At 41.6% G+C, this 14,588-nt stretch overlaps 1 protein-coding gene across 3 annotated transcripts in view; it reads left to right on the top strand.

The window, feature by feature from the left end:
• SGCZ (sarcoglycan zeta) overlaps positions 1 to 14,588 on the top strand; it is a 1,566,603-nt gene that overhangs the window by 1,499,030 nt on the left and 52,985 nt on the right. For all 3 annotated transcript variants that reach the window (XM_075347076.1, XM_075347075.1, XM_075347074.1), the window contains one exon: positions 5,929 to 6,001. In XM_075347076.1, coding sequence (XP_075203191.1) covers positions 5,929 to 6,001 — 73 coding nt within the window. The remainder of the gene's footprint in view (positions 1 to 5,928; positions 6,002 to 14,588) is intronic.

The following is a 14,588-nucleotide window of genomic DNA, read 5'->3' as shown; positions in this document are numbered from 1 at the left end:
CACCACATTTTTTGGACAAAAGAAGAAAGAGAGGGAAAGGTGTTAAAATCAATAGATGCATGACAGACAGGCGTAGCCCTCTTGCTCCCAGAAGACTGGCACTACAGATAAAAATCTCTTTGCATGTGAGGTTGAAAGAAAGGGTATGTTTTTCATGTAGAATGTAATGACATCATCAGACTTGTAGTAACTCATTTTCACCTTAGTTTGGCAGTCAGTCAGTTTGACGGTTGGCACTTCGTGACACAGGTGCAAAGAAGTGTAATTGGGATGGTACCGCTGAAGAATGAACTGTGTGTGATGTTGAGGTGCAGGAAGAGGAGGAGATGCCCCTTTATGTAACACTTTACATTTATTCTAGCACCTTCTGTTTATCAGCCTATTTTGAAGTTGAAGCGATGTGCGGATGCCAAAGAATTTTAGTATAGTAGGCTGTCCAATAATGGAAGTTGTTATCATTTCTCTTGGGATAGCATGAGCTTGTGTTTGCCCACTAGACCTTTGACTAACAGAACTTCCCATACTTACACCTTCAAAACCCCACCTATTCAACCCTTCCACAACAACATCATCATGATTTATCACTCATTGTTGATGTACCCTTCCCCTTTCAAATAGATGTTTCACAAACCTACACTTACATCTGTCAGACACCTGACACAAAAGAAAAATTATTTATTTTCTGCCTTAGTTGGCAATATTGTGAAGGTACTAAACAAATACCACTACCTACAAATGTTCACTGTGTAATTTGGAGCAGACATGGAAAAGTGCCAGGAAGACCTTTTTACCATGTTCAATAGCAAATTTTCAGCAGGCACTAATATCAATACCTATAAATGTGTTTCACTTCGGAATTTTGAGCAGGCAATTAAAATTGTCAAGAACAACTTTTTAATTAGTTGACTTGCAGCAGGCTACACACTAACAATATCTATAAATGTGTTTCACTGTGGAATTTTGAGCAGGCAATTAAAATTGGCAAGAACAATTTTTTAGATACTTCATACTGACTTTTTAAGCCATGCACTGCTAACTAGCAATACCTATAAATGTGTTCGCGTAATTATGATCAGGCAATTAAAATTGCTGAGAACCACTTTTTAGATACTTCCCTAGCAACTTTTTAGGCTAAGCACTGCTAACCAGCAATACTTGTAAGGTTATGTGCGCTCACTGCGTTCTGTAATTGTCAAAAAAATGCACCTTCTGGCAACTGTAAACACTGCATTTGACAAAAAAATGCATCCAAAACGCATGTATTTTGGATGCATTTTGCATGCATTTTACATGTATTTTGGATGCATTTTTGACAGTGCGGTCCCACAGCAATTCAGCTCTGCTACATACCTGCTGACAGCAAACAAAGACAGAGCCACATGATGAGAATGAACTTTACCTGACTTAATTGTGATCCCGTGGCTCTGTCTCTGTGTGCTGTTATAAATTCAGGGGTCCGCAGCAGTGACATCAGTGCTTCACCCGAGTTCACTGTCATCGTCCAGCTCTTTCTCTGTGTCACGGCCTGATTTGCGATTACAGGTGAAGGACTCACTTGTGAACGCAAATCACCTAAGTAACTGAAGTGAGCCACGTGATCAGCGGTGCAGTCACTCAGGTTACTCGCGGCCACGGCTAAAGTCCTTCACCTGAGAGCTGTGGCCGTGAGTTACCTGAGTGACGTCACCGCTAATAGTGCGACTCACTTCAGTTGCTCTGTAGAGCTCACAGAGAGCGGTCATTCTCTATGGCCGCTCGCTGTCAGCTTCCGATGTAGCAGAGCTGAAAACGTTGTGGGACCTCGTGTGGATTACGTCGGACCTAGAGGGTTGTTCAAGGGCTTAATAAAGTGGTGAGAGAGGGTGATTTTTGTCTGTTATTTCAAATAATGGATTTTTTGGTGTTTCAGTTTATTTACCTTCACTACAGCTTAGTGATGGGGGGTGTCTCATAGATGCCTGCCATCACTAAGCTAGGATTTAGTGGCAGCTATGGGCTGCCATTAACTCCTTATTACCCCGATTGCCACAGCACCAGGGCAATTCAGGATGAGCCAGGTAGAGTCCCGGGACTGTTGCATCTAATGGATGTGGCATTTCTGGGTGGCTGCTGGATTATATATTTAGGCTGGGGGGTCCCCATAACATGGGGCTCCCCATCCTGAGAATACCATGCCTCAGCGGTGTGGCTTTACCTTGGCTGGTATCAAAATTGGGGGGACTACACATCATTTTTTTAATTTTTTATTTATTTTACTGCACAATATAGACCCATCTACCGGCAGCTGTGATTGGTTGCAGTGAGACATCTGTCAGTCAGTGTGGGGGCTTGTCTGAATGCAACCAATCAGAAGTGCTGGTGGGTGGGGGAATCAGTGAATACAAGATGGCCTAATGAGCGGCTGGCATTTTCAAAAGCTGGAGAAGCTGCTGGAGCTTTGTGACAGCTTTGCAATACTGCACCGGTGATCAGTCCCAACCGACAGGGAGAGAGACCGACAGACAGACAGAGAGAGACCGACATCAACAGAGAGAGAGAGAGACTGACATTGACAGAGAGAGACCGACACCGACAGAGAGAGAGAGAGACCGAAAGACCTGCATTTTGTTTGTCAAAAAAGCATACAGAACGCAACAAAAATGCAGTGCAAGGGCACAGCTAAACATTTTGGTTTTGTTTTATCACACCTCATTCATTTCAATGGGTGCAAAATGCAACCAAATCGCACTGAAGCAGTGACATGCTGCTTTTTTTAGGTATCGATTTTGTTAAATATTTGGCATCCAAAACGCTGCCTAAAAAAGCAACGTGCGCATGGCATTTTCTGACTTCTCATAGATTTTGCTGGGGAAGCACAACACATACATTTTGCAATGACACAGTGCAGTTTAAAACACAGCCAAAACGCAGGAAAAAACACAACGTGCATACACAGCCTAAATGTGTTTGCATAATTTTGAGCAGGCAATTAATATTGCCAAGAACCACTTTTTAGTTTACTTCCCTAGCAACATTTTAGGCCAGACACTGCTAACTAACAATACCTATATATGTGTTTGCATACTTTTGAGCAGGCAGTAATACATATCAATACCTATAAAGATGCTTCACTGGCAACTCTTTAGCAGGCACTACAAGTTCCAATCATTATCATTAAATGTGCCGATTTGTGGTACACACACACACACACACACAGACACACACACACACCTTTCCCTACACTGCACATTCTATTTTAAACTATAGCTATCCAATCTCAACTACCTAGCATTAAACCTCTAGCTACGCTCACTGTGTCTAGAAGCACTGGCGGGAGCACTGGTGGCAGCACTTTCCCTAACATTTCACATTCACATAATGGCGCTGATGCAACATATCCGCAAGTGATATGCAGATGGACATGTAACTTAGGCAGCCAATAACAGAAGTCCTTGTGTCTGAACCTTGTAGATGTTTGCTGTGCCATGCTTGGCTGCAGGAACATCCAGAAATAAAGTAAATGGAAAAAAAATGGGGCCGGTTGCCAAAGGCTTCTCCTGGCTTCTCCTTCTCCCGCAATCCCACAATCATCAGACAGCACCACAATATTATTCCAAAAGCAATTTTGGAAACACAGACAGTGTTAGGGAGCAAAACATGAACAAAATAGAAGATAGCCACCTTTTGAGGAAAGGGCTCGGGGTTACCGAGTCCGGACAAACATGCTAAAGCTTGTACCGAATTTGAAATTGACGAACCTTTATCAAACAGGTTTGCTCATTTCTAGTCACGAGTACCAAGCATACAAGCATGATAGTGCTCACTCATCACGAGCTCTAATAAGTCATGCTTTATTGATCAAATCTGAAAAGTGAATATACATACATGTTTTAAACAGGATTTGTGTTTCTTAAGGTTTTTCTGGGTATGATGCAGCCTCTGTTTGTGGGCAATGTTGAGCTAGTGGCATCTTGAAAGGGCACAACTAGCTCCGCAATATCCACAAACACCAACTCTCCAATACACAGTTAAATCAAGTCAGTTTAAGTTTAGTCCTCCAATTGGGCCGAAACCTGTGGCATTACAGAAGTGCAAACATTTGACTTTATTCTGCTTGCATGAGACTGAACATAGTCCTTTTGATATAGCTCAAATGGATATTAGAACTAAGTAGCCCATCTTGTACGTACCTTTGGCTTGAGTCTGCCTATTCTGTTAAGAACGTAATTCAATTTCTCAAGAATTATTTTCATGGGAACTACAAGATTGAAGCTGTAGAGAGTTGGCACTAGCTGGAAAAAAAGAGCTTGGTAGTGAACGATTTGTTTGCATTTGGACTTTCTATTTTTAAACGTTGTTGTTCATAAATTAGAAAAAAATAAGTTTTAATTTATCACTTTATGCTTACTACAGTCTGATGGGGTGCAGCGAAGTGTGATAAACCAGATTTGGTCACATGTCATTTGTTGGGTAATTGGAAAAAAATGTAGGATTTGTATTTTGATTTTTTTTACCTGTTTATTCTGATTCATTAAGAAATTGATAATTACTACTAGAGTATTAACGAGGTTGTCTCATGAACAAAAAAACATTTTTTTAGTTACTAGATTTTGGAATAATAATCATTTCTACCACTGGATGGCTTAAAAAATGTTGCGGCACTGACATAATCTTAGAAATGTGCCCCTGCTATGTACTGTGTAGTGATCATGTTTGGCTGTGTAGGAACATGGTCTGATCATACCACATCTCCTGGAGCAGGAAGAAAGCAAAAGATCGTATATAGACATTACAGAATGGGTTCACAGCTGTTGGTTTCTGTGAGGTAAAACATGTTTAAAAACAAACAGCAAATGTTTTGTCTCAGAAAGAATGAGATGTGATCCTGTAATGTTTTACTTGCGCCTCAGCTCATGAGATGTGGTGTGATCAGACTATTTTCCTGTAAGGTCAGACATGGCCATTACACAATACATAGCAGGGACACATACAGTATATCAGATAATCTCAGCATGGGAGCATTTTTTTAACACATTTACTTGTGGAATGTATTAGTACTCCACAATCCAAAATCTATTGAACAGAATGGACTTTGTTCATGGGAAAACCCCTTTAAGTTGCAGTTGTGGATGTTAGTTTTCTTGACAATACTGTCCATAGCACAGTAAAGCCCCCATGACATTTAACGACTTACCAGCGATCTTGAAAATGATGTGACCTGATAAGGATCGCTGGTAAGTCACTGGGAGGTCACTGGTGAGATGTCACACAGTCAGACCTTACCAACGACGCAGTAACGATGAGCGACCTGTATAAAGATGAGCGACCTGTATAGGAGGTCGTTGGTAGGCATCAAACACAGTGATGCGTCCTGCTCAGTAGGAAATCACCTTTGAAGAAAATGGTCCAGACCATTCGGCAACAACTAGCGATGTCACAGCAGGTGAGATAGTTGCTACGTCACAGAAACGGCGACTCAGCAACGATCTCGTTAGCAATCTCGTTGTGTGTGACGGGGTCTTAACTCATAGGAATTTTAATGGGTGCTTTTGTTTGATTTTGTTTTGTAGTAAGGTTATTTTTGGATTATTTAAAAAGTGTTTTTTTTTTGCAATTACTTATATTTATATTGCATTAATTTTTATTTTAGATCTTATGGTATAACAGTGACTACATTTGTCAAGATATTCTGTATTTCATTATTAATATACGACTATTATTACTTCTGATCTTTAAATCAATAATGATATTTTTTAGATTTATTTTATAAACAATTTTGCTTTGGAAAAAAAATATCCTTTTCTTCCAATACTATAGTTTACCTCCCTGAAGAAAAGTGAAAAACAATTACTTTAAAGTCAGCTTTGTGGGAATATTTCAACCTGAAAGTAAACTATTACTATAAGAAACTATTGAAATCATCACTGACATGAGCAGTTTTTATTGCAGGAACAGAGGGAGCTGTATTTGGCCATTCAGTGGAAACTCCACATATACGAGCAGGACCCTCACAAGACCTCAGGTGGGTATTTTGTAACATACTGTATATCTATTTATACAAGATAAATGCTTTTAAAGGATAAATATTTTCTAGAATTTTCAGTTATTATAAATGTTCTTTACGCTGCATGTTTATAAGTATAGTACCATAAAGGCTATAAGCATTGGGAATAATAAACTGATGTTGAAAAAAGACTCTAAAGGTGACTGTATTTGCCGTCGTATTATTCATTTGAGTTATGCTAGGTTCAACCTCTGGCCTATCTATTCTATACAACACTGTAAATCACAGATTAAGTAAATGGAATTTCTCAAGGTTTAATAACTACCCGCATCCCTGGTGATTACACAGTATTAATATTACAAATATGATGGATTCTTTATAAATACAGAATATTTAATTTTTTTTTACTTACACAACTGGTCTCATATTTTTTTCAGATCTGCATCAACAAATGAAATTACTTTTTATGCTGTTTTTCCAAATGTAACAGTTTAAAAAAAATATTGGAAATTAAATGTACTCTATATGAGCATCTCTCACTGCCTTTTAGGGTTTCCTCACATCTGCATATACAGTGGGTACGGAAAGTATTCAGACATCTTTACATTTTTCACTCTTTGTTTCATTGCAGACATTTGGTAAAATCAAAAAAGTTCATTTTTTTCTCATTAATGTACACTCTGCACCCCATCTTGACAGTAAAAAAAACAGAAATGTAGAAAAATTTTAAAAATGTTTACACAAGAAAAACTGAAATCTCATATTGTCATAAGTATTCAGACCCTTTGCCTTGACACTCATATTTAAGTCACATGCTGTCCATTTCTTTGTGATCCTCCTTGAGATGGTTCTACTCTTCATTGGAGTCCAGCTGTGTATAATTAAACTGATAGAACTTGATTTGGAAAGGCACACACCTGTCTATATAAGACCTCACAGCTCACAGTGCATGTCAGACCAAATAATAATCATGAGGTCAAAGGAACTGCCCGAGGAGCTCAGAGACAGAATTGTGGCAAGGCACAGAGCTGGCCAAGGTTACAAAAGGATTTCTGTAGTACTCAAAGTTTCTAAGAGTACAGTGGCCTCCATAATCCTTAAATGGGACCACTACAAATGTTCCTAGACCTGGCCATCCAGCCAAACTGAGCAATTGTGGGAGAAGAGCCTTGGTGAGAGGTAAAGAAGAACCTCAAGATCACTGTGCCTGAGCTCCAGAGATGCAGTAGGGAGATGGGAGAAAGTTGCACAAAGTCAACTATCACTGCAGCCCTCCACCAGTCAGGCCTTTATGGCAGAGTGGCCCAATGGAAGCATCTCCTCAGTTCAAGACATATGAAAGCCCGCATAGAGTTTGCAAAAAACCACATGAAGGACTCCCAAACTATGAGAAGTACGATTATCTGGTCTGATGAGATGAAGATAGAACTTTTTGGTGAAAATTCTAAGTGGTATGTGTGGAGAAAACCAGGCACTGCTCAACACCTTCCCAACACAATCCCAGCAGTGAAACATGGGGGTGTTTTCCAGCTGTAGGGACAGGACGACTGGTTGAAATTAAAGGAAAGATGAATGTGGCCAAGTACAGATATATCCTGGAAGACAACCTCTTCCAGAGTACTCTTGACCTCAGACTTAGCCAAAGGTTTACCTTCCAACAAGACAATGACCCTAAGCACACAGCTAAAATAGCAAAGGAGTGGCTTCAGAACAACTCTGTGACCATTCTTGACTGGCCCAGCCAGAGCCAATTGAGCACCTCTGGAGAGATCTGAAAATGGCTGTCCACCAACGTTCACCATCCAACCTGGAGAAGATCTGCAAGGAAGAATGGCAGAGGGTCCCCAAATCCAAGTCTGAAAAACTTGTTGCATCATTTCCGAGAAGACATATGGCTGAACTAGCTCAAAAGGTTGCTTCTAGTTGATATTGAGCAAAAGGTCTGAATACTTATGACCATGTGATATTTCACTTTTTCATGTTTAAAAAAAAATTCAAAAAATTCTGCATTTCTGTTTTTTTTGTCAAGATGAGGTGCAGAGTGTACATTATGGGAAAAAAAAAAACTTTTTTGAATTTACCAAATGGCTATAATTAAACAAAGAATGAAAATTTGAAAAGGGTCTGAATACTTTCCGTACCCACTGTAAATAAACGCTCTGATTCTCATCCAGAAAATTGGGACAAATGTCACTTCATATGTTACTCCTTATGTCATGCTAGTTGCTATGCAAGTGTGCAATAATTTGTCGCATAGCATCCGTATGACATGCATATGCCATCCATATGCAATGAGGTTTTAACATCATCTTTTACAACTTAGAATACTCTATGTAAAGTCTTGCTAGTTGAAATAATAAAGCAATAATAAAGCTACAAATAATAAAAAAAGCCACCAATGTTCTTAGTCCAAGAAATTGCTTCTTCATTTTATATAAATAACTAAGCTGTTCGCTGGTACAGGACAGGAACTGTGTTGGGATCTGTCAAACAAAAGAAAAAACAAATATGTTAGTTTCTACCACACTTAAAATACATATAAGTATAGTATAAAAATTACATACCCCTCTATGCTCAATTTAGGGTATGTGCCAACGATCAGGTCTCACTGCGTCCTGGATGCAGCGAGTCCTGACCTGCGGGACCGTGAGTCTCCTCCACAGGAGACCACAGCTGCTTGCACCCACAATCAGGGTTCAGTGCACTACGGTCTCTCGCTTGTGTTCTCGCTACGGAGGATGCATGTAAATCCACAGCAAACAATTGACATGCTGCGGACTGGAAACACGCACCGCAGGTCAGTGTTTGCTGTGGAAAAAACAAGCACAGTGAGCACGGGATTTCTAGAAATCCCGTTCACTATGGTTGTACTGTACAATGCAGCATTTTGGACACAGCTGAAGCATACTGCATCCAAAACGCTGCAAACACTGATCGTGGGCATGCAACCCTTATAGTTCAAAGTACATAAAAATCATTAAGTGATTTAAAACTTGCCTGGGCCTCATGCAGGTGTCACCTACTCCCGAGTTGGTGGGAATCAAACAGATCAATTAGGGTTACAGGTTCCTAAGCGATCAAAAATAGTACAAAATGTCAACCTGTTAGGAACCTGTGTCCCTAATTGATCTATTTGATGCTCATGAAAACTCAGGAGTATGTGACCCCTGCACGAGGCCAAGGAAAATCCTAAATCACTTACTGATTTTTATACACTTTCAACTATAAATTATATGGCACCTTGAGCTTAGACTGGTATATATTTTTTATACTATACTTTTATGTTTTAGAAGCACACTAGAAACTAGCATAGTTAGAAATAATAAAGCAATCAAATGTAAACATACAGATAGATACATAATAATGAGAAAGATAGATAGAATAAATAGATAGCCTGCAGATAATGTTCCAAATCCCCTATATATTGCCAGCTTGTACACTTAAGTGCCTTTCATGTGGCACTAAAAAGTGTTTAGTCTGGTTTAACCTAATAAATAAATAATTAAAAAAAAAACTACGTGGGTTCCCCCCTATTTTTGATAAGCAGCAAAAGTAAAGCAGACAGCTGGGTCTGATATTATCAGACTGGAAAGGTGCACGGTTATTTGGCGCTTCCCAGCATAAAAATACCAGCCCACAGTCACCTCAGAAGGGATGCATCATAAAAAATGTTCCAATTCTGGTACTTTAACTTGTTTTTTCTTGATTGCCCTGGTGCATTGGCAATCAAGGTAATTGGTTTTGATGTCAGCTGTGTAGTGTCAGCTGGCATCAAGCCCTGGTGTTAGTAATGCAGAGAAGTCTATCAGACACCCCCGCTACTAACCCAGTAAGTAAAAAGAAAAACAGACACATACAACAATAGTTTATTTGAAAAAACACACCCCAACTTTTTCCCAGGTTTATCAATTTATTAAAAAAATATATTATACAGGTTCAATGTATTCCAGGGATTCCATCGTAATCCAGGGAATCCAATGTAGTACACAATTGGAAACCTGAAAGACATGAGGAGAAAGGTTAGCTTTGTATTCTATCTCATATCTATAGCTTTATTATTTTTTTCCTTTGAGATGCATAGATTAAAAGTGGATGCCACAAGCATAATCCAAATGCAGTCCGATTTTTTTCTCGTACCCATTGACTTGTATTGGCAAGTCTTAGCCAATATACGTGCTCATATGCAGCATGCTGCAATTTTTTCCTTACCCCAATTACAGCTGAGGAAAAAGTCACAGATGATCAATGCCTCATAGAATAACATTGATGCCAGTGCAACGTGCTGTTTTTAAACACAGATGTGAGTGTACAGTTAAAGGGAACCTGTCACCAGTTTGTGGCCCTACAAGATGTGGCCACCACCAGTGGGCTATTACATACAGCATTCTAATATGCTGTATATAAGAGCCCAGACCGCTGTGTAGAACATACAAAATACTTTATAATACTCACCTAGGGGATTGGTGTGGTGTATGTGGGTCTAATAGGCGTCTTCGTCCTCCGGTGTCGGCGCCGCCTCTTTCAGCCATCTTTGTCACTGTCTCAGTCATCCTTCTGAAGCCGCGGTGCATGACGCGTCCGACGTCATACACACTCGCCGGCATTCAGGTGCTGAGCAGGCGCACTTTGATCTGCCCTGAGCAGGGAAGATCAAAGTATTGTAGTGCGCATGTGCGGGACTGGCGAGTGTGTATGATGGAGACACATCATGCACACTGGCTTCAGAAGGAGGACAAAGATGGCTGAAAGAGGAGGCGGCAGCACCAGAGGACAAAGCCACCCATTTGAGCCACATCCACTGCAGCGACCGGTTTAAGTGAGTATTATAAAGTGTTTTTTATGTTCTACACAGTGGCCTGGGCTCTTATATACAGCATGTTAAAATGATGTATATAAGAGCCCACTGGTGGTGGCCGCAGCTTATAGGGCAAAAACTGGTGTTTTTGTGTTCCTTTTAAACACAATTCCATATAAATGTGCGGAGACCACAACATAACTGTCAGCATGCAACAGCAACAACCAGAGCGAACTCTGATTTCTGCTGTTTAATTATTTAAATACCACTGCAAATTATTGACAGTGGCATTTAAATGGCATAATTGCTGGTACACATGTGCACTGACTCAAATCACCAACTTACAACATGATCGCAGGATGCTTATGAGTTCTGATGGCAGCTAGGTGCCTGCTATCAGCCACTGGGATGAAATCTTAGTCCTCCTAAGAGCCTATCTATTAGAGATGAGTGAACCAGTCGCGGTTCGGCTCGAGGTCGGTTCGCCGAACGGGGGTCCCGTTCGAGTTCGGTTCATCGAACGTTCGACGAACCAAACTCGAACCTATAGGCTATAATGGGAGGCAATCACAAACACATAAAAATGCATTATAAATGTACACAAACAGTTAATAAACATTGCCATAACACTTACCGGTCCTCGCGATCTCTTCTGCACTCTGTCTCCTGCCGCTATTCCATCCGATGATGGCTGAATCCTCCCGGTGACGGCACTACCAGCAGAGATGCAGGACCTATCGTGACGTCAAAATAGCCATGTGACCAGTCACGTGGCTATTATCTCATTGGCTACAGACTGGTCACATGACTATGACGCGTCATGTAGGACCTGCGAGTGCATCTATCCGGTACACGGTGCACATATGTGTATCGCCGTGTACCGGCGACATGCTCTAGCACACGGTCGACTCCCCGTTCTGTTAGGGACCGGCTGACAGCCGGTCATTAACGGAGATCACCGTTGCCATAGCAACACAGTTAGCGGTGACGTCACCGCTAACCGCGGCTCTGAGAGCACCGTTGCTATGGTAACGCGTCTGTCAGCGTTACCGCTGTTACCGCTGACAGCCAGCACTGATCACTCACGGAGTGAAGGCTGCACGCTGCTTCCCGATTGTAGTGAGGATTGTAGTGAGGATGAAGTTCCCCAGCCCCAAGTGATGAGCTGGTGAACCTCATCCTCACTACAATCGTCACTACTACTACACTAGTGAGGATTGTAGTGAGGATGAGGTTCCCCAGCCCCAAGTGATGAGATAGTGAACCTCATCCTCACTACAATCGTCACTACTACTACACTAGTGAGGATTGTAGTGAGGATGAGGTTCCCCAGCCCCAAATGATGAGCTGGGGAACCTCATCCTCACTACAATCGTCACTACTACTACACTAGAAAGAAAGAAGACAGAAGAGCAGGGTCGTGGAGGGCTGACAGGGGGTAATAAAGATGGAGTCTCTAATGTGTCTGTGTATTTATTTCTATTAAAGTATTTTTTCTCTGTGTGGTGTTTTATTTAACCCTTTATTGGAGATTCTTAATGGCCGGGTCAAACGTGCCTGACATTAAGAATCTCTGGCTTAATACTGGCTAATAAAACAAAGCCATTATTAACTCATGATTACCCAACAAGCCACCCGGCTCCAGGGCTGTTGGAAGAGTTGGATACAGCGCCAGATGATGGCGCTTCTATGAGAGCGCCATTTTCTGGGACGGCTGCGGACTGAAATCCGCAGCAGAGGCGCCCAGAAACCTCGGGCTAACCTGTGCTGCGGATTCCAATCCCCAGCTGCCTAGTTGTACCCGGCTGGACACAAAAATGGGGCGAAGCCCACGTCATTTGTTTTTTAATTATTTCATGAAATAAGTGAAATAATTAAAAAAGAACGGGCTTCCCTATATTTTTGGTTCCCAGCCGGGTACAAATAAGCAACGGGGGGTTGGAGGCAGCCCGTGGCTGCCTGCTGTACCTGGCTAGCATACAAAAATATGGCGAAGCCCACGTCATTTTTTTGGTGGGCAAAAAGATTCTGCATACAGTCCTGGATGGAGTATGCTGAGCCTTGTAGTTCTGCAGATGCTGTCTGCTCTTCTCCATACAGACAGACAGCAGCTGCAGAACTACAAGGCTCAGCATACTCCATCCAGGACTGTATGCAGAAGTTTTTTGCCCCCTGAAAAAATTATGTGGGCTTTGCCATATTTTTGTATGCTAGCCAGGTACAGCAGGCAGGTACGGCTGCCACCAACCCCCAGTTGCCTATTTGTACCCGGCTGGGAACCAAAAATAAAGGGAAGCCCTTTTTTTATTATTTCATGAATTTCATGAAATAATTAGAAAACAAATGACGTAGGCTTCGCCCCATTTTTGTGTCCAGCCAGGTACAACTAGGCAGCTGGGGATTGGAATCCGCAGCACAGGTTGGCCTGAGCTTTCTGGGCTCCACTGCTGCGAATTGCAGTCTGCAGCCGCCTCAGAAAATGGCATTTTCATAGAAGCGCCATCTTCTGGCGCTGTATCCAACTCTTCCAGCACCTGCCTGCTATACCTGGCTAACATACAAAAATATGGCGAAGCTCACGTACTTTTTTTGTAGTTTTTTGGAAAAAAAAAAAAAAAATGCTTCCCTGGATTTTCCATTGCCAGTGAAGGTAACACCAAGCAGTGGGGGTTAGCAGCCAGTAGCTGCTTGGATTACCCTTAGCTAGCAATACAAAAAATGCAGCGGGAGCCCATATTTTTTTTTTTTAATTATTTATTTAAATAACTAAAAATAAAATGGGCTTCCCTGTATTTTGATTGCTGGACATCACAGTGCTGTAAAAATAAATCTTTAAAAAAATGACGTAGCGCTCCGCGGTATTTTTGATTCTCAGCGCAGATAAAGCAGACAGCTATGGGTTGCCACCCCCATCTGCCTGCCGTTACCTTGGTTGGCAATCAAAATACAGGGAAGCCCATTAATTTTTTCTATTTAAAAAATAGTTAAAAAAAAAAATGACGTTGGGTCCCCCCATTTTTGATAGCCAGCTAGGGTAAAGCAGACGGCTGTAGCCTGAAAACCACAGCTGGCAGCTTTATCGTGGTTGGAGATCCAATATGGAGGTCCCCTCAGGCTCTTTTTTATAATTATTTTATAAATATTAATAATTACACAATAAAAGTAGGGTCCCCCCCAAATTGGATCACCAGCCAAGGTAAAGCGGACAGCTGTGGTCTGGTATTCTTAGGGTGGGAAGGTCCATAGTTATTGGGCCTTCACAGCCTAAAAATAGCAGGCCGCAGGCACCCCAGACGTGGCGCATCCACTAGATGCGCCAATCCTGGCGCTTCACCCCAGCTCATCCCGTGCCCTGGTGCAGTGGCAAACGGGGTAATAAATCGAGTTGATACTAGCTGTAAAGTAACCTGAGATCAAGCCCAGCAGTTTGTGATGTCATGGCGTCTATTAGATACTCAACATCATAAACTGTCAGTACTAACAAAAAAAAAAAAAATCGACAAAAGAAATTTATTTGAAAAAACAGTCCCCAAAACATTTCCTCTTTCACCAATTTATTGTAAGAAAAAAAATAAAGGGGTCCCACGACGACTCTGGACCGTCTAGAATATGGGGGGGAGACACTCAGGGAACGTATTCCCCATTTTCTAGGAGTGCGGACCCTTCATGTGAGGAGTGTGGATGCAATGAATCTGCACTCACTCTTCTCGGGTCCACAGCAGCAGAGTCCATGTCGTAATGGTTGCTACCAAAGCTACAATGCCCTGCTCATGAGGTAAGGGCATGCCTAATCAGGAGAACTACTGTAGA

The sequence above is a fragment of the Anomaloglossus baeobatrachus genome, chromosome 1, assembly GCF_048569485.1.
Source record: "Anomaloglossus baeobatrachus isolate aAnoBae1 chromosome 1, aAnoBae1.hap1, whole genome shotgun sequence".
Taxonomy (NCBI): Eukaryota; Metazoa; Chordata; class Amphibia; order Anura; family Aromobatidae; genus Anomaloglossus; species Anomaloglossus baeobatrachus.
The sequence above is the reverse complement of the archived record's forward strand: the minus strand, read 5'-3'. Positions and strand labels throughout refer to the sequence as shown.